The sequence below is a fragment of the Salarias fasciatus genome, chromosome 12, assembly GCF_902148845.1.
Source record: "Salarias fasciatus chromosome 12, fSalaFa1.1, whole genome shotgun sequence".
In the NCBI taxonomy this organism is placed as follows: domain Eukaryota; kingdom Metazoa; phylum Chordata; class Actinopteri; order Blenniiformes; family Blenniidae; genus Salarias; species Salarias fasciatus.
In genome coordinates, this window is record NC_043756.1 from 14,136,908 (window position 1) to 14,158,415 (window position 21,508).

Consider the following 21,508-nt stretch of genomic DNA (forward strand, 5'->3'; position numbering starts at 1 on the left):
CCTCCTCTCTCCCTCTCCTGGCTGAACGCTGGGAAAAGCACATCGCTGCCAAAACCATGCCGAGAGATAAATGCTGGTAGGAGAAGAGAAGGAGGGGGCGAAGCAGAAAGGAGGCTATACACTGCTCAGTACTACTGGACCGTGACCTGGGCGAAAACATCACGTGGGACGTCTGTCCCGTCCAGAGAATTGAGTTTAGACAGTGATGAGAGCGGCGCTGAAAAAGAATGCGGGGAAGGGGAGTACAGACACTAATGTCCATAAAGACATGACAAATTATCCTGTGGTCCTGCCAGGAGAGGGAACGCGGCTCTGACATAACAGTCGTTCGGCCGGCCGGCAAGGAGCATCGCAGCTCATCTGACTGGAAGAAAGATGACTTATCATGTCCTGATTGGGAAAACTTACTTGACCTTTTAATACGGTAATCAATAAAAACACGGGAATTGAAAATTTTAACTATTAGCTCTTATACAATCGTATAGCATCAAGCAAACCGGTGTAAATCTGACCAAAATCATCAAGAGTTTGGGGACAGATGTTTACCGTTTCTATAAATACTAGTAGAATTCGGGGGGAGATTTATGAAGAAACAATAATTACCACAAATGTAACTTTTATTACAATTTTGTTCTACTGTTTTGGTTTAAATAATTTATTAACACAGGGGAAATAGATCATCATCAGCAACAACTAAAGGCTAAATATGGAGTTGTATTCGTTAAATGTTTTTTTCAAATCTCATCTTTTGTGTTGTAAACAGGATGTCTCGCAGTATTTAGTCCTTCTTATAAGAACTCAGGTCAGGAACTGTCTCTCTCAGTTTGAGTCTCAGCCCATTATAAAGCATAGGCCGCACTCCTGTTCTGTAACTGGGTTGATTTAAGTTCAAGCCAGACACAGGATGTTTGCGCCACGCGTCAACCTTCTCTTGTTAGCAGGACGAAGAGCTACAGCTGTCGGTGCGCGCTGCCTGTGGGGGTCTACTCCCCGTGAACCGACGCTTCAGAGAGCACTGAGCAGGGCTGAAAAGGCAGAGGAGAAATCAACATAAACAGAGATAGTCTGTCAGCTGCCTTCCTCAACACTGTCACACCCTCTGCCCTTGTCTGGCCTCTGGACGCACTGCCTCACACTCAATCACATCCTGGATGACACATCGAACAGGATGCTGGGGAGCCAGAATCTTTAGAAATGGAGAGAAAAAAACTACCTGAAGAAATGCTAAAGTCTGCATCTTCCAGAGGTTGAGCAATGGACTATGCAGAGATGTGAAATTAATGTGATAATTATGGAAAAATAAGGATAAAACCTCCATAAATTTGTGTATTTGTTCAACCTAGAGGTTTGTTTGAGCAGGGTCATAAAAGCAAAAAGATTAGTTCAGATAAGAAACACTTACATGATTATCAAGTTAAAGTTAAAGCCTCTAAATTCCAGCCTTTATTCTTTTTCCAGACTTGAAAGCACATGAGGTAAAGGTGTACTGCTTGAGCTTCTCTGTTGGCCCTCTAGTGGCAGCTTGCTGCTCTGCAGCCTTGGCCTGCAGTACATTCTCAGAGTATGGGCTGGGTTGGGCTGTTTGCTGCAGTTCTGGTGCAAACCGCACACTCACACCCACACACACACACACATACACACACAGCACAAGTACTTCATCCTTTTTCTACATTCAGGTTGGACGGCCTCTGAACTGACACAGAAGCATTTAATTCAGCACCGAGAGCAGCGGGTGTTCAGACTGTCTTCACAGATTACATATCTTGTGTCAGTGCAAGCGTGGCTCACTCCCTTACAGACTTATTATCATACATACAGATATTACGGCCGGCTCAACAAATGCACATGCGCCTCAACGTGACAAAGCCAGCCTGACCTGTGGAAGACAAAAACAGGGCGTTAGAAATACTCAGATGGAGGAGGAAGAGCAGGAGAGATGAAGGCAATAGAGAAGAATGGCAGCAGAAATATGTCAGCGCATGGCCGGGCTCCCATTAATCTTCATAAGTGCAGGAGTGGAGATGGGGAAATACAGAGTGAAGATGTGCAAAAGGAGCGAGCGGGAGCATCGCTGTGGAGCGAGTATGTCTTCATGACTCTCTCTCTCCTGGACGTACGCAGTACCTGAGTGCAAACTGAGAACACAGGCTTAATAATTTAAAATCACGGGTCCAAGCGTCTGTCAGAAGAGGGGTTGAGTCAGCATCAGCCAGAAACTGAGCATGACACCATAATTCAATCAGCCTGGTTAATAGACAGAGAGCCGGACCGGCCCCAGTTTTTAAGTCTGTTCAGAGCTGAGGCGCTGTCCCAAAACTACGAGATACAAAGTCCACCTGAACAAAGAGGTCACCTGCCAACGTTTCTCTAACTGAATTAAATGGGGACAAAAACTCTGTCTGACGTCCCCCAAGAAGACGAACTGTGCTGTTTTCTGTGAGGTACATCAAGAATAAAAGTGACTCTGTTACACAACATTAGGATATGAAGTTGGAACAGTTCTAGATGCTCCTCAGGGGAATGCCAATATTGGGTAAAGTGATTATTGCGCTTGTATTGTAGAGAAAGAGACGTCCCCGATATTCTCGCTGTGCTTTTATAGAGGTGGTTAACTGGTCTTTTTAATGTGCCTGCCTGTGAGAGAGTACTGGACGGACGGCCTGTCCGGGATGTAGCCTACCTTCGATCCACATTCAATCGACAGAGTAGCATGTTGCTGTGGCGATCAGCACTTTCCCTTCACAGTAGCAACATCCCTGGTTACCGACCTTCCTGTGGAGTTTGCAAGTTCTCCCTGTGTGTGTATGTGTGTGTGTGTGTATTTGTGTTCTCTGGGAGCTGCTCCTATGGTCTAAACTCAATGTAAGGTTGTAAGGTCATAGTGATATGGACAAACCAGCTCAGTGATCTGACTTGATTTTGTTGTCCTGGTTAATTTGAGGGCTGCATGTTAGTTTGGTTATTAGCACTCTCATGCGCGAATCCGTGATTCTCGAGTCTTTCTGAGTGGAGTGTGTATGTCCTGTGCTTGTGTGGGTTTTCTCAGGGTCATACTGTTTCCTACGACAGTCCAAAATGGAAGATTATTAATCATAACATTATTCAGAACTGAAGTACTAACTTACCATGTATGCATGCTTGAATTTCTTGAGAATTGACTTAATTATAATTATCATGGAATTTCAGTTTTTTTTATTTTGAAGCTAGAAAATCTCTCTTCAGTCAACACGTGTAATTCTCTAGAAAACATTCAAATGTTCTGTTTTTTCCAGTGACATAGGCAACAGCTTTTTTTTTTAATTTGGTAAAGGAGAATGTCACCCTATGAGGCACGTACGTGTTCTCACATCTCTTCATTTCCAAACCTCTTTATGTCAGTTTGCCCCGTGCTGTCGTTTATAGAGGAGCTGTGGCGTTCACAAACATTAGTTTTGAGTTGTCATGTTGCAGCGGCAGCCTCATTTCTCACTGCACAGTGGAGAGAAGAAACATGTGAGAGAAGAGATGGATGGAAAGAGCGAGAGGTCCGCGGCAGAAGCAGGAAGAAGGGACGGTGCGTCGCGGGCCCAGTGGCAACGGCAATGACAAATAGTCTCGCGGTGGGAGACGCACTGAGCTCCTGCCTCGGCGGCAGAGTGCGCGGCAGTCTGTTGTTGGCAATTTGATGGCATAGTCACCTGCGCTGAGTCAAGACCCCCTGGACCACAAACCTACCATCATGCTATCAGCTGTGTGATCCACACTAACAAAGTAGAGACCGTCTAAACTCAAATGGTTGAGCTGCTGCTATTTGATATATCGACACTGTTGTTTTCCACCTCTACTGTTAATATCTCAAGCCTCAGGGGACAGACACCGAGCTGCCGGCGCCATCTGAGATTGACGCGTTAATAAATTCTAAATATAAGTAATTAAGGGAGATGTTCTCATTAATCAGGGCGAGTGCAGTCCGGAAGAAGATTTTAAAGCAGACGTCAATCACTCAGCAGCCCGTATTCAACTACTTTATTGCTGCTGCCTCACGCACACGCGCACACACACACACACGCACACACACCTACAGTGCAGGACATGCACATGACAGGTGCATAACACACACTTGCATTCAACACACTCAGATTTGCAGCTCACAGCAACCTTCCATATGCAAGCATCCAGTTCAGGCAGCGGTATACTCAAACGGAACAAGGTCGTGCAGTGTGTGTTCCACCGTGTAGGGAGCAAAGTTCATGTGCTCATTAAATATTATTATATACATTTTTTTTTTCTCAACCGGTAGGGAACAAGAGGCATGAGTTATGAAAGTGACACTGGGCCATTAGAGGTGAGATATTTTGCACACATACATGTAAACAGAGTGTTGATGGTAAGGTTGGCTTTAAACATAAATATAATAAGCATTAAAAACTACAATCTCTACTGATTTCTTTCATGCTGAATATACCTGGTAATAAAGATCCCTCTGATTTGAACCGATGCTGAGGTCTGACTTCATGACTATCTACATCTGTAAGTTTATGTCTGCCAGGTTTTACCTGAAATATTCATGTCAAATTTAATCATATTATCACAGTTCTGGTAGCGTTAGGCTGTGCCACAATTCCACTTGTAAATACCACAAGTGAAACACTTTAAGTGCCACGCTTCACTATTCTAAACTAATACAATACAGCACACTTGTGTTAAACAACATAGGTTTTTTTCTTTGTACTATAATGGAGATGGGCTATAAAAGTAAAATGCTATTACGCTGTAAAAGGTGCTTGAATGCACTGGAAGCTTTTGTTGTGTTCTTATCAATAATTAAAACTGAAAAGGTCGCTCTCAAATAGCTAATTACTAAATAAATTGCAGCTGCTGATAATCAAATAAAGCATTTGTGAATGATAGCGTGTAATGGATCCAGAGAACAGAGACATCACATCGTTCTTTTCTGGTCTGTGCTGAACAGGAAGGGTGCTCAGCTGAAAATGTCGAGCTGCCAGAGTCGGTCTGAGAACAACTGAAGAAGTTCTGTCCTGCTCATTTTTTCTTCGATGTATTTTTTTTTTCTTTTTCCCAGACAGTTCACTGGGTCTTCATCACCGACAACGCTGACAGGGTGGAGAAAGGGATGTAGGGAGATGTTTGGAGGACTGGAAACTGTGCTCATTGTGACATCGACATTGTGAGTGTTGAACTGTTTCTTTTTCCTACGGTTTTAAGAGACCAGAACTTTCTTTTGGAGTATACTTCCACCTTTACCATGCACTCTGCGCATTCGCCTGGAACACATGCACATGCATGCATGCATGCACATTGATTGTTGCTCAGTTTCTCGCTCGCTTTCTTTCTCTCAAATCAAACTGATGGTATCTGAGAAGCACTTAAGGCCTCAATGAAAAAAAGAAATAAAAGGTGCCGTGGAAAAAAGGTCAACTAAAACCAAAGCCTGTTTGAAACTGAGGGGAAAGGAACAGAAGTCATGGATGACAGTAAATAACACCATGTTGGATCCATGGAAATAAATGAATCATGAGTGCAGAATCAGTAGGTGGATGGAGTTTGAATTGTTGGATTTTTAATAAGAGTGAAGTGAAAGTCCAAACACAGTGGGTGGAAAGTTCACCAAATGTTTAGTGTTCTTTGGGATAAAGTGAGCACAGTTCAGTTGGACCTGTTCACGCTATTCAGATCTCCCTGTTCTATTTCCGTTTGCATGACTTTGTAAAAAAATGGTGCCATAGCAGTGATTTCACCCTTATGAAGTCTCTTCTGATAAAGTCAGTCATGTGCTTGAATACAAACACAAGCCAGGATTGTCTTCTTTCTTGGGATACAAAGAAGGAACTAATAACATTTTGTCACTTGAAATTCCCACTTGCAAATGAAATTAACATAGAAATGTTCATCTCAGGCCAGCATAGGTGAAGCTTGTAATTGTAAAGTCATTCAGGTTGTAGCTACTTGGGATGGCTCCATTGAAAGTACTCTTTGTGGGCCAGATTGTTCCCATGAGGCATCTTGCTGTTGCAAAAAGCCAGAAAAGATCACTTCCTAATAGGTCAGCAAGACGGGGAGAATCCTGCACTCCCTTCTTCGTCAAAAAGTTGGTACGTGGCCAAGAGAGCCATTATTACGCGACTTCTGCAATCTGGTACAAAAGCGGCAAACCTGTAATCTGAATTCTGTGAAGCTGGTGTCAATAACCCTGGGACAAAAATCAGTGTTACAATATTTGAATACGCCGTGGCCTTTCACATGTAAATTGCACTCTGCCCCCCGAGCCGAAACAAATTACAGCCAACTGCTGGTGGTTGGATATGAATGGGCTTCCTAATGTAGTCCGCATCTACAGTGGCCCGGGGAGCAGCTGGAACACAGAAACTGAGACGGAGGAGAATTTATGTGACAGTGCAGAGTGTGACAGTTTGGTTTTTTTTCTCCATATTGAGTTTACCATGCAGCCGTGGTGTGACGAATGGGGCTTGGCTCCCTGAGCATCTGTCTCCGAGGACTCACTGAGGGGTAATTAGAGCTGTGGGATGATACGGGATATTCTCCAGGCCCACTAACTATTAATGGAGGCAAAGGGGATGGGGTTTTTACATGGACCTTTGACATCTCGCAAATCTACGTTACGGGGATGGGGGGGGGATGGTAGGATTGAGTGTCTGATGAAGCGTCAGATTTTCTTTATTTTTTAAATGTGTAAATTACATCAGCCCTCGGGGAAAGAGTCGTGGTTTGGGTGACCAGTTTCAGACTTCAGGGTTTTGTATCGCTAAGCTGCTGAGTGAGTAAATCTGCATAATGCTGCTTAATGCTTCAGGACATGACAGGTTTTCAAAGTCTTGAATCTTGGTTTACGGTGCAATAACCATCATCTAAAGCCAAAATGAAAAATTGATCCTAAAAACAGATTTAAAAAAAACAATAGAAAAAAAAATTCAGAACACATTCTGAACAACGCATACGTTGATTTAAATTTTAATAAAGCAGTTCATTTTACTGAAGAAGATAAAAGAGCCTAAACATTCAGTCTACACAGCGGTTTCAATGTATCCACCATGTAACCTGAATGCTTGTGCAGCTTAAAGAAGAATATTAGTTTGTTTAGAGCCTGTACCCTCCTCTGACTCATATTTTTTTTGCAATTTTTGTTCTATTTCAAGCTATTTCTAGTTCGAGCTAAAAAGTCACTTATTTCCAAATGCATATTAACGACCAAACTGTTGCATTCAGCTAAAATAATAAACCCATGATTAATAGTCTGTAGTTTTATTTAAACGTGCAGGACTAAGGCAATAGAGGAAGAAAAGTCCTATTGCAGGGTTTTACTTTAAGCTGCTCATGTAGTGAGATGTGGACTGGGCTTATAAGGGTCTCTTTTGTCGTGTTGAAATAATCAATGTGCACTCGTGCCTCTGCTGCTGCCAAAACTAACTCACCCGACCACTTTCCAAAACAAGCGCTGGTTAAAGCTGCGGGTATTTTAAAATGCATTGTTCCAGCTAGAAAGGGCTTCTGTTGCGTATATTACAAGATGACATTTGTTGTTCTGACAGAAGAAAATAAAGAAACAAAAAAAATATCATTCACACATTCACACAAACGGTTAAATTTCTTTTTAGAAGGAATTCCACTTGCAGAGTGCACACACATTCAAGAGCATCACCGAGGGAAAGACTCCATATTGTTGCATGTTGGTCAGTTTCTCATGATGGCTTACACACGTATTCACATGCTCAGTGTGTGTTACCTCCATTTTGTGGTAAATGTGGTCACCTCATTGTTTTTGCAGCGAGCTGCATTTCCAAATGATTTATATGCTGTAAAACTTAGTCAGCTGGAAATTGTTCAGTTTTAGAAAAGGTCAAGCCAATGATGCTCCGGGGTGTTTGGGAGCAATATGGAGATCGGGAGGGTCGGGAATTTGGCATGAGAACAGGGAGGGAGCCAGGATTTGAGGGGAAAATCATCAGGAGCAAAAAGGCGTCTGGAACAAGTTTCCCAGCAGTCTTATTGTACTTAGATGATCTCTCCTCCGACAAGTGGAAATGGATTCAAGATCATCTATTAGACAGGTGCAATAAAACCTTTGGCAAACATATCCCAGACTGCTTGAGTAGATAAAAACAGACAAAACACAAGCACAGCACAAAACAACAGTGGCACAGGAAATACACAAGACTGACACATCCGAGGCACGGCAAAGGCAGGCACCACCACCACAGCAAGAGACACAATGGAGACTTCACAAACACTGACCGAAGCACAGACACAACACAGACAGAGGTACAGTCAGACATTCAGGGTGTACTTTGTACCGATACACAAACCCAAGCCATGCGAGGACGGAAACGAGGCATGCACACAGACTCAGTGAGAGATCAAATCCCCAAACAGGACACGAGCACATCCCCCTGCACACACATCTCTTTACACACAAACGCTCACTCAGTCACTGGCACGCACACTGTGATTCAACCTTCAAACACGAACACAGAATGACACAAGCATATTTTATATATCAGAAGAACCCACAGGAAAAATACTGGGACTGTTGTCCGTTATCACTACTGTAAACTGTTGTGAGGTACTTGGTGAAACGGTGTCTAGTGTCAAGTCTATAGAAACTATATCAAAGCTATATTTTCCCCGTGGACTCTTGCCATTTAATATGCTGCTGGAGAACATTAATTTAAGAGGAATCACAGACACTGATAAAAATATCAAATCGGATACAGATACACACTCATGTTATATATAATTATGTAAAAAAAAAAACAACAAAAGAGGGAACGCAAAAGAAATCAAATGAGAAAATCAAAATCAGCAAGTTAGTACGATATGTCAAGCAAAAGACGGGAACAAATAAAAAGCTCCAGCTTGATCCCACGACACCTGACTGAGTCAGCTCACAGCACAACAGCAACACTAGAAAGTCAAAGGAACCAGAACTACAATACCATAAGCAACACACAACAAAAACAAGAGAGATAAAGATAAAAACAACAACAGCAGTGCAACAACAGGGACACAAAGTTTAGGTGACAGATACAAGATGGTCATAAATACATAATATAGAAATATATACATATAGAGATAAAGAAATAGGAAAAGCCAGATATACGTGTTGCTGATATTTACTTCATCATCATAGTGCCATACTCCTTGGCCATCCGGCATCTCAGAGCTCACACTACTGTCCTGATCGATTAGCCAGCGATGCACGGCGTGGGCCTAAAAGGACATACGACATAAAGACAGAGCCCAGTTAATCGCAACAGTGAGCAGCAGAGATCGAGAGACAGGAAAGATGAGGAGAGGAGAGGAGAGGGAGGAGGGCAGAGCAGCAGAGCGGACAGGAAACAATGGCAAGGAAATGGAGAAGAGGAACAGGTGAACATCATATTCAGACACAGAGAGAAAACACAGCAGGGAGGGGGAGAAAGAAGAGGAACCACCCCGACCCCTCTGACCCACCCTGTCCCATCCCACCTTAACCAAACCCGAACCCCCCCCCTCCAAACCCACCCAGAAACCTCTCCCAGCAGGAAACAGGTCAGGTTAGAATGAGTGGTATGAGTGTGGAGGCACCATGTAGCAAGACACGAGGATATCACACACACACACACATCCACACACACTCACGCACAGGTGAGTAGAGGGCAACACCACACGGATGATGATGGAGGAGGGTCACGGATGGTTCAGCAGTGTTGCTGTGGAGAGCCCGAAGTGAGATCGGATTCCTTCTAATCACTCTTGTGCAAGTGGCATCCGCTCATGAAATGTAACGTACTTACCCCAGATTCTCATTTAGAAATGCGCAACCACACATGTGCAGTACAACACACAATACTGAGAGAAGAACAGCAAAAACAGCGTTTAGCGCAAGAGTCCAAAAGACCGAAAGACAGTAAAGCCGAGTTTGGCCTTTCACTGTGAGACACAGAGAGAGTCGAGCGCTGCAGACGAGGAGTGGAAAACCAGCATGTGGAGCTGAAGAAACAGCAGCTACCAAACGTTACCGAGCGTCAAGAAAAACCCCGAAGTGTGCAGAAGTCTGGCGGCATTACTACATCTTTCAAACTGTCAGAGTCTGCTTTGACTAGACTCAGTTTAGATTCAGATCAAATGAGAACTGCAGCCAGCCAGCTCGATTCCTGACACACACACACACACACACGCACACACACACACACGCACACACACACCCCATCTGTTACTCTCTACTGTTGTCGTGTCAGCACCCAAAACAACCAAACACAGCTTCTTTTGTGACGACGCTCGCTGGCCCTTTGCGGCAGAAAACAGTTGTCAAGACTTGCAGCGGAGTGAAATTGCAGATTCCAGGGATTAATTACTCTGTCATCGCTGCAACCCTGCATTCAATCTTAACTGGGGCAGTTTTTACCGTACCGGTTGCGATTTTCAAAACCCAGCTGACAGATCTTTGGGTACTTAGCACCTAAACTGTTGATTGAGAGAAAGAACTGCAGATTAAAAACCAGAAGTATGGACACTGCATGTATAGGATAGATAATCCCTTACAAAGGAAGGGAGTGTAATCTAATATTATACTAATATTTGAAGGATCTACTGCATTCTCAGTCCTAACATCATTTCAATCCAGTCTTTATTGAAATTGCACCAAAAATTTTTAATTTATCCCCAAAAAAGTGATGATCCTCATCAACAGAAATCACCGAGAGGAACGCCACAAATTATACCCCTGTGATGATTTTCCTCATGTCTCTGTGACGACATTTGATCCCCATAAAAACAGAAATACTAGAAGCCCGAGTGCACGGCGCACGCAGAGCGGGAGCAGGACCTTCTGCACCGGGCCTGCGCAACTGTGAAGACAGATGCCGGCCGGCGCGTCGCGGGGAACGCGGAGGGCAACACACAGAAATAGATAGAGTCACCTCAAGGATACAGTGAATCAGACGATGACAGCAGAGGCCACAGCCTCTGTGAGGACACCTGAAAATAGACAAAACAAGCGGAAGGGGGGCAAATACAACGTGAGCGCAGAGTAAAACACATGCAACTTTTGATCCCTGTTTTAACTTGCTCAGCTCACAAATTTTCATGACCTTCATCTGTGAGGCAGACCTGCAGCGCCAGTGCTCAGTCACTGTGTGTGTGTGTGTGTGTGTGTGTGTGTGTGTGTGTGTGTGTGTGTGTGTGTGTGTGTGTGTGTGTGAGTGTGTGTACGCGATGCACGGGGGCGTCAGCCCCGGAGTTTGTGGCAAGTTACAGAGCGTGTCAGCTTAAAGGAATAATTGGATTAAATAGCAGACGGCTAGTGATGACAGGGAGGGACGGGTGGGGGGGCGGGGGGTGGGCAGACAGATAGAGGCGGGGGAGGTGGAGGGAGGTGGGAGAGGTGCTGATAAGTGTAACAGGCCATTTGCCGTGGAGCCTGCAGGAGCCTGGGGACAGTGAGCAGACACGCATCGGACTCAAAGCGTTACGCTGCAGATTAGAGGGATAAAAGAATGAAACTCCGAGACTCTGAACAACTCACTAGCAGCCTCTTTCAAATGGGCAGAGCTCACTACAAAGTCCAAGATGAGAAGAATACAATCAATGTGGGTCGCAACAGAAAAGGGAATTATCATTTTGTCCATTAACGGTTGCTTACACTGACAATCCGAAATGCACAAAACAATATTAAAAGTATTTAAAGACAGTTCCTGCCATTCAAGTGTTGTGACAAAAAAATGTGACTCCGGGATTAAAACACTCACAACGTAAAATGAAACACTTATCAGATCAGTCTTTCTTCACAAATGAAATATAAAAAAATAATCTGCATTGCAGTGCCCTTTGTCCATCAAACACAAACAAAATCACATCTGCGTGACGAAAACACAGTTTAGATGTCCTTCATGCTGCAGAGGTCAACAATGTCACTTAAGCTGAATGTAGCAGAAGAACCACACATTTTAATTAAAACACAAAAAAAAAGCACCATAGCTCCTAAACACATGCTTCAGAAAATGTGTCCGGGCTTGTTGTAGTGCCACCATCTGGCTGGTTTACCACCCACAGAGAAAACATCAACTCTAAAAAAATATATAAAGCTATATAAATTGTAGGGGGGAACAATTGGAAAGTCCACGGAGAAGCAGGAGCTCGTTCCACCTCAACATCTCACACTCTGTTCAGATCAGCTGTGATAAACAAATGACTGCAGCATTAAAAACCAAGGACCTCTCCCGAGACAACTAGTTACCAGAGCAGTTTGTTTCAGTCCAGCAGTGCATCAGCTTCCCCCTCAGCTGTCCACCTTCCTGTCCATTACCCTCAAGTGCAGAATAAACATCAAGTAATCAAGCTCTTAATGTCACAGGTCGGGCTGGGCCGGTGGTTCCTCGTGAAAGGCTGACACAGTATCTAAACTAAATGGACTGCTGCTAAATTATTTAAGTCGACTCAAGTGGAGTTATAACAAGAAAGCTTCTTCACCGAGGTGGTGAATTGATGGGAGCTCCTGAGAATCCCTTATGACACCAGATTCATCAGGTCTGCAGTTCTTATTTCGGTGGGATTGAACAGAAAGCTCAGGGGATGAGCGCCTCATGTGATAAACTCCAGAGGTGATTAAAGAGGAGAAATTAGTTTATATAGCTCAGCAGACATGACGGGAACATGAATATTAGAAAGATGCATTAAAGTCTTTTTTATAGGCAATTACATCACTTGCATGATATATATATATATATATATATATATATATATATATATATATATATATATATATATATATATATATAAATTATAGGTACCTTTGACAAAAAAAAAAAAAATGTGGTATTCAGTATGTTCAGTGTGTGAGGAATTCTATCGCAGAGCCATATAATGTCATTAAAAGTATTTCATTATGTGAGAGGAGACAAGTATTCTGCGGCATTAAAAAGCTCATCCTAAAACGGCTCCACCAAAAACACTGATTCATAAAACATCATGTCTCGACACAGCTGAAACCGGGGAGAGGTTTCACATGTAAGCAGACATAGATAAGAGACTTTCACAGAGAGATGGAGTAAAACGTCCAGAGTGGGAATGAACAGGAGAGCTCTGCAGATCGCAGCCTCATGAATAATGCATGGCCGAGAGCTTCCAGCTCTGTGCCAAGCGGCAAGCAGCACCGGCTCCATCAGCAGAAGAGAGGAGGTTTCTGCAGGGGCACAGGTGGACCTGCCAGGTGGGATGAAAGAAAAGGATGGTGCAGTCACCTCCACCTATCACCCCGGCCCTCTCTGCCTTCCACTCGCCGTCTCTCTCTCCATCTGGGTTCACGTTCTGCCTCAGTGTGGTGAAAACAGCAGCTGCACTATTTTATCCTTAACTGTCTTGATTTAATTTGATTGTTAAGTTGATTTCATTTTTAAGTTATTTTTGAGGCTGTTCCAGGCTGTTTAACAATGTTTCAAACAAATAAAACAGATTTTTGAGCCAGAGTCAGAAAACCTCAAAAAGATGAGAATACACAATGAATAAAACTCACAGTAAAATGTTTTTGATTTATTTAAACAGTGTATTGTTTCACAAGAATGGGCAATATAATCATGTCTATCAGTGTCCCTAAATATTAGTGCAGTTCAGTATGTTTACATGATCTACTTTAAATGATTTTAATATTTGCTTATCTTTGCGCACATGTTAAAGATAATGTAGTTTATTGGTTCCATCTCATCCGAACATGATTTCCAATGTGTTTGGCCTCGGTTCATCTTAAATTATTTAGTTTTCCTGCGTCTGACATCACCTGTCATGCTGTTTCCTTGCGTTGCGCTGCGTCACACATGCAGTGTTCCTGTTTTTTTTTCATCGACCCCTTCTTCATTCTTCCTGTCCTCCCAGCTGAGCTCGCAGAAGTCAAAGGTCATTAAGGCACAAAGATTAACATCGCGGCACACGGAGGACATGCTGCTTTGATGTTCTCTGTAGTGGAAAGAAAGTACACCCTCTTCTGATCTTCACTTCTGTACCTTTTTTTTGTCCGCCAAAGAGAATACTCACCGGGAGGATTGTGTGTGGAGGAGTCCGTTAAAAACCAAACAACCTTTTGAGAGCGTCGGTATGAGTCCCTACTGAGAACAGTGAGCTTAATGTAAACATTTAGAGGGATGCAGCAAAGTTAACATGAGTGTTCTGACACATCGTATTACCACTAATGGATTATTTAATTCAAGGAGCTACAATGAAACTTCCCTGATTTACAGTTTTTAATTGCTAATTGGAACACATTCAGATTGAACTATGACTTGTAGACAAACTAAACAACATCTTTCTGTTTCAAGTGAACCCGTGGGACTCGTGACTTATGAAAGACAGAGGCGACAGAAAGGGAACTTACAAGGTACAGGGAAGCCAGCTGAAATTTCTTTATGCATTTTATCAATGACTTGTACCCGCTGCTCCCTCCCCGCTATTTCTCTCCTCCTTCCAGTGAAAAAAAAACCGTTGCTCGTCCATCTAAGACTATTTTTATCCAACATTTCATTACCATAATAAAACACATGCATGGTAAAAAAGATAAACTCAAAGAGACAGCGCGGCCAAAAACCTGGATTTGAAAGGCTTATTTTCATCTTTCTTTCTTGTCTCCTATTCTTTTATGTCCCTCTTTTCTTTTCGTTCAGAGAAATGGAAAGAGACATGCCTTTTCTTCCAGCCTGTGCCTCATTATGGTGCTTTTCAGGTCTGCTCTTTTGTATGGGGCCAGCCCAGAGCCACGCACAAGCATAGTGGGGCAGCCAGTGGATTACCCAGACTCGCGTCAACATGCAGACGGGGGCAACCTACCGCTCCAGAAAAACACACCCCTGCCAAGTGTGGCATGAACGTTACATGCTTTAATAAGTGTAGCCAAAGAAAACATGCCAAGATTAAAAACCAACAGGAACAGCAGATGTACCACAGACATCAGGGCACACAATGGATCTGGGTCTTTAAATCAGGGCACGGACCTCACAATACTGGACTGAATGTATTACAGTCCGGTGATAATCACCATGCACAGGATAGTCTAGCCACACATGTCTAAAAACTCAACGCCAATAAGATTAGATGTTGGTTTGTGTGAGTCTGAATTTTTTTCTCTCTCAGAAAAGCCTCATCATCTGCATTTGAAGCAACTCTGTACTTGACATTTGCTTTGTAATACTTTTTCAAGGGACAAAACTTTTTGTCCAAAAGGTCTCAATCTTACATAAACCCTAAGAAAGTTATGTTAAATAAAAAACTGTGCAAAAGAGGCTGGAAAGATCAAATGTGATACAAGTAAGGCAACTTGAATGAATGGGAAAAAAAAGTCTTGCAAATTTTTTGAAAACAGTTACATCATGTGTATTTGGTACCTGTTAAAGATTAGGACATGTTAAGCAGCATATAGACATTTTGTCTAGATTCTGATGTACAATAAGCAGAAAAAGGAGATGAGCTTAACGACAGCAGCGCCTCTGACAGGGGCCATATCATATTATATTGTGTATTGTATTGTGACGCCAGGTAACTCCAGACCTGCAGCTCCTGTGAAGTGTTCCTGGTCTGCAGCGCTCAGCCTCAATCAAAAACGGATCCAGGAAATACACCGAACTGGTGACAGGATGGTGATTGGCTCATGTGCTCCAATCAACAGACAAGTTACTGTGGACTGTTGCAGCAGTTTTTGATGAAAACGTGTCAAGATCCACACTAAAAAAAACAGTTTGTTCAATTGTTCAATATGGGGCTGCACAAGAGAGACCTACACAGCAGTAGGCAGATGAATCAACAAAGAACAATAAGCTCATTTTATGATAAAAGTTGTGATAAAAAAAAAAAAACCCCATCAGACCCCCTCAAAAAAAGTCTCACTGATTTGAACTCATCTTCAAATCAGTCAGATATGTTGCTCAGAAGCTGAGAGAAAACATCAAAAACAGAAGAGCAATGTTCGAAACAATGACTGCTTTTTAATCACCGCACAGCACTCAATAAGCAGCATCAAACACACACCACTCTCACAAAATGATTTAAGTGTATTTGTGTGTGCTTGCTCATGTGTGCCTGCACTGTGCGAACTTCTGCGCTCAGCAATCGGAGTAATACGGCACCGGGTTCCGCTGGTCATCTATCAGAGCTGTACTACCAGCGCCTGCTGCTCCCTCCTGGGACAGAAAGATGGATGCGCCCTCTATCACTTCAACATGTAACACCCATTAAGCTCCTCCGCTGTGGTAACTCGCCGCTCCTCACACCTGTATGTTTTTGTTTACACACACACACACACACACAGGCACAAGCAGCACTTTAAATGTCTATGTGCTTTACTCGGTACCAGTTTACAGCAGAAATAATTCACAATGGAAAACAATGACATAATTTTAGAAATGAATCTGAAGGATTTTTACAGTTTATATGCCGACGTGCCAAAGTATTGAACTCTTTCACATTTTGTCACATTACAGCCACAAATATAAATGTATTTTATTGGGATTATATGTGATAGACCAACACAAGACGCCAGATAGTTGTGAATTGAAAAGAAAAATAACATGTTTTCAGGTAACTTTCTCTTCTCATCCATCTTCCCATCAACACTGAAGAGTATCCCTGTCTCTCCTAAGGAAAAACATCCCAAACGCAAGGATCTGCCCCCATATTTCACCTTCCTCCACATGTCTGCTGTGTCTCCAGCATGGCTTGTGGCAAACTGCAAACGGGACTTCCTCTGGCTTTGTTTCAACAGTAGCTTTTTTTTTTTTTTCTTTCCTGCCACTCTTCCATAAACATCCAATTTGCAAAGTGCACAACTGATGGTTGTCCTGTGGACAGATTGTTCCTGAGCTGTGGATCTCTGCAGCACCTCCACTGTTAACATGGGCATGAGGGCTAGTTTTTATAACTTAACCCTGATTTAAACTTCTCAACGTTTTCCCTCAATAACAATATAAATACTTTGCAAGCCGCTATAGTTTTCAAAGCCACTTGCGTAAACTATTCAGATTTTTTGTGAATTCCCTGTGAAGAGACGTAGAAACTGATATCAAGTAACACTTCACCTTCTTCAGTCCAATGAGCCGGTTTACAGTGTAGAGCCAGAATGTACTCTGCACGGCCATAATAAGGATGGCCAATAAAACACTATGGATGGCTGCTGCAATGTTCTTAAGACGAAACTTTATTGCAAGCATCCTTGATTAGATCCACACTGGGGAAATTGAATCTGAGGGTTAATATTCTCGGGAGGGAAAGGGGCAAAAAACAGCAGCCAAGTGGAGCAGTGAGGATGAGAGACGAAGCATTAAGCCTGTCAAATCCCACAGCGAAAAACTGATTTGTGCTCCTGACCTTTAAAAATAGAAAACCCTCCAAAAGTCTTCAACGTGGGCTGTTACGTAAGGAAATTGTTATAGGGGAAACAAAATCACATTCTGAAACACATTTTACCAGATGTATGAATGCTGGCAACAATGAATGCAGAGCAGAAGACATTCTGCAAGTAAACTGGCTTGAACAACAAACACAAACAACATTTAAGATATAAAACTTGCAGCCTGATGTTGAATTCAACTCATCCTTTCATTGCTGTCTGACGTCCCTCTCACTGTCTTGGTAGTAAACAATTCACTGCAGTTCTTCACTTGCTATGAAGAGTGTATTCTTACGTTTGACTGTCTTGGCATTGATTTATCTTCTGTCCTTGTCCAGACACACTAACACTAATCCGTTACGAAAGAATTCAATGATTATTATCATGTTACTGTGATGCAATTTTGATGTCAAGTCATGAAATATCTCTGAGTGATAAAATAAGAAAAAAGCATTGTGAAAGTATCTGGATTTGATGAATCTTTTCCCACCTCTGAGAAACCCTCCATCCCTCTATAAGGTCGGACCGACTTTATTTTAATGGTTCATGGCTGATAGCACTGTTGAAGGGTTCTGTGTGTCTCTTGTGTGTACACGTTCCAGTGATATATATGTACATGTAAATGTAATGTAACGCCACAGGACGACGATGAGCTGTATTACAGTAACACTGAAAACAATAATCATGTTAATTCACCACTTTGACTGTGAATTGACTTCTCACCAGCTCAATTTTGACACGACCACGGCAGAGTTTTACACCCTAAAGACATTTTGCCGTATTGATGCAGACTGAAACACATCTATACGTCATTCATTCACCTTTTTGCATTAATTCACCCTCAACCATAACTAATAGGCTAACTCTGATCTTTAACCAAACCTAAGCATAACGCAAGTCCATTAAAAAACTCATCTCCAATATTAAATCATTCTCATTACATGCGTTTTTGCTTCCAAAATTGCAATGCCCTTATAAGATTCGCGCACACACACAGAGAGCTGTTGAAAAGCCATTTTCAGTGCGTTCATGAAGAGGGTGCATCGATGAGCTCCACCACTGCAGCAGCTCTCCCGATCCTGTAGTCAGCACTAATGGCACGTGGCTTAAACCTACACCCATGTGCACAGCGGAGAAGGAGCTACACACATCTACGTGTGCGCGTGCATCGATACACACAAGCGGATTGCGCGCACGCACACCCTTGGACATATAACCCTTGCGCTAACGCAGTTCTGCACATGCCTGCATAAACGTCCTGCGCACATGTGAAGGAGTCTGCAGAGAGAAACGTTCACTTGCGCGTACAAAGTCATACACAACAGGCTGGCTGAATGCGTCTAAAAATAGCACCCAATTGGCACCCCCACTATCATCACTATTCCTTTCATCATCCTTATCAGCAGTGTGGGGCTCATTCAGATGGTGGACAGTCAAGCCGCTTTCATGGAGCTTTAGTCTCCCCCATCGACACCGACAGTTTCATCACTACATACCCCCTTTTCAATTCCTGTTCTCCGTCTATTCCTTCTAATATTTCCCAATAAGTGTCCCTAAGCTTCTTCTCCACGCTTCCTCCACGTCTTATTTTCTTCATTTTCTGTCCTATTAAGACCGGACAACTGATGAGTGAAAACAATAAAATGAAACAAAGAGAAATAGACGAGATGAAGAGGTGAAAACCGTGTTGAATGACAGTGCAAAAGCAGCGAAAAACTGCAGCTTTAAATTCAGCAGCTTTAAATTCTCCCAATCCACCAAGAGAAGGAGCTCGCATGAAGAGAAGCTACCTAATCTGCATAACTACAGAGCACAACCTATACATCCAGCTATTACCACTTCATTTTCTGCAACTGATGAATCTCCAGATGGAAAGTGATTATTCTTCATTGATGAACAGTCCAGGAAAAAAATTCTCACAAGTGCAGAGAATAACGAGGGGAAATCAAAACGCAACCAGTCATCAAAAAAAGAAGGAAAAAAAAAACAGAAATGAAGGAAATCATTTCACCAGTGAAGGACGACCACCTCATAATCATCTGACTGTTCATTTGAAAAATTACTTTAATTGCCTATAAAAATGACTGGTGACTAATTTTCCCTCAGTTCACTAAAGCATGAAGATGCCATTTGTTTCAACTAACCCACTAAAGCAAGCAAAAAAAGTTTGCATGTTCTCTCCATGTGCGTGTGCGTTTCCTCCCACAGTCCAAAACGTGCACGTGAGGCTGACTGTTGAATGTGAGTGTGTGTGTGTGTGTCTCTCTTACATGAGTCATATATGATCAGAGTAAAATTGTGCAATATTAAAACAACAGATTGGCCCGAACTGATTAACGTTCTGATGGGATCGGAGGACGTAGTTCAGTCCCGTTTATGATCCGATTCCCAGAGCCCATGTAAACACATCGGACTGCATCGGATCTCTCAATCAGAAAGTATTCATCCGGGGTCGCGGTGGTGCAGCGAGTCAGATTCCAGCTCTCTGCAGCCACGAAACCTGAGTAAAAACCAACCAAAATTTCAACCCCTGCCGTCCCTCAACATTTTAATTTACTTTCCTTTTCTGGCATCGTTCAAACAGGAGACAGAGACAATGGGAGCCCCCCCACTACCACACACCTGTGGCCTGAGAAAAACACACTTCTGCTTTCACAAAGCACCAACTCCCCGATTTAAATGAGACACATACCAACCGCAGAGAAGTCCCTAACCCTCACTAAAGCCCTCTGAAACAGGAAGAGAGCACTTGAAACGGGATTTTATGGGCGTGAGCCGCTCAAGGGGGCTGTCAAAGCTGAGGACTTATAAAGAAGCACACATGGAAAGGCCGGGGTCAGTTCAAGGACTTGAGAGAAAGAAAAGCAGGAGACTGTTAAAGAAAAATGCGAACGTCTTGAAACCTGGAGAGGTGGACAAAAACAGAGAGAATACGCACAAAAGGGAGTCGAGCAGGGAGCAGAAAGGTCCGAATGTGATGAGAGGGAACATTGTAAGTGAAGCCGTACACGACGAGAGGGGTCGAGAGAGGTAAAAAAAAGCTGAGAGTGTAAAGGTGATACACTGTTGGCCCTGCTGGAGAAATATGTTGGTACTTGGAGGCACAATGTGTGGGAAAATACTTTAAAAAATTGGCAATGAGTTATCATCAATGAGAGGTGGGCCACAGAGCACACACATTTTGGATCAAAGTGAGGAGAACTGGCAAATCAACAATTTGTTCTGTAATTTGAAGCGAGGGAGGACACAGCGCGCTCTGAAAAAAGAACAAGCTGCACTCAGGAATATCTAAGACACTGTACAACAGAACAACATCCCCGTCACTTTAGTGTGACAATCAAAGCCGGAATGTCCCGTTCGGTGAGGCCACTGAAAATAATCTCTTTCAGCAGTGACGATTAGCTGAATATCTCACAAAACAGAAACATTTCACATTTATTTGGTAGCATATCACATAGATTTTTTGGGGGTGAACAACACTAAAGGACACTATTGTTTGAAAAAGGTGGCTGCTCTATTTCTAGCGAAAGGACAAACGGAATATACGATGCTTCCAGACTGCTGAAAGGATATAAATGCCGCAAAAATGGTTTCATCAGCATGTACCGAAAAAAAAGTCTATAACCAGAAGCAAAGCCTCGAAATAGTTTCAACCTTAGACAGCACAGTGGCTGCCATTTTGAATAAATGGAGCATGAAAGAGGGATGAACAGCGAAGGAAAGTGCCAAGCTAGATATCGAACCTACGCCCTCCCCAATCTGCTTCTCACACACACTCATGCATGTATACTTTCCCTCCTTTCTTTGTCTTTATTTCCTTTTTTTTTCATCTACATTCCAGTTCTGTCACCCCGTGCCTCATTAATCTCTGTCAAACTCGTCCTTCGACCACTGATGCCCGACGTGTGTCGTCACGCAGCTCCGACAGAAAGTGTCCTTTGTGTGTCCGTAGCCACCAATATATGCAGGATGTGTTTCCTACATGGCAACAGCATCAAGACGAAAACACACTTTAAACCAGGTAATGTTTTGTTAAGCCACTGACACTCATCAGGACAACTGTCAAAACTCATGTGCCGTTTGAACCAATCATCATCACCATGTGAGTTTGCTTTATAAACTATTCAAATATTTTTTGTGTGTTTGCTG

General features: G+C 42.9%; 1 protein-coding gene across 11 annotated transcripts in view; it reads right to left on the reverse strand.

Annotated features, from left to right (window-relative positions):
* ank1a (ankyrin 1, erythrocytic a) overlaps positions 1-21,508 on the reverse strand; it is a 79,829-nt gene that overhangs the window by 40,891 nt on the left and 17,430 nt on the right. For 10 of the 11 annotated variants that reach the window (XM_030104570.1, XM_030104571.1, XM_030104567.1 and 7 more), the window contains exon 2: positions 9,133-9,225. The exons of the other annotated variant lie outside the window; for it this stretch is intronic. In XM_030104570.1, the coding sequence (XP_029960430.1) occupies positions 9,133-9,225 (93 nt within the window). The remainder of the gene's footprint in view (positions 1-9,132; positions 9,226-21,508) is intronic. 11 annotated transcript variants of the gene reach the window in all.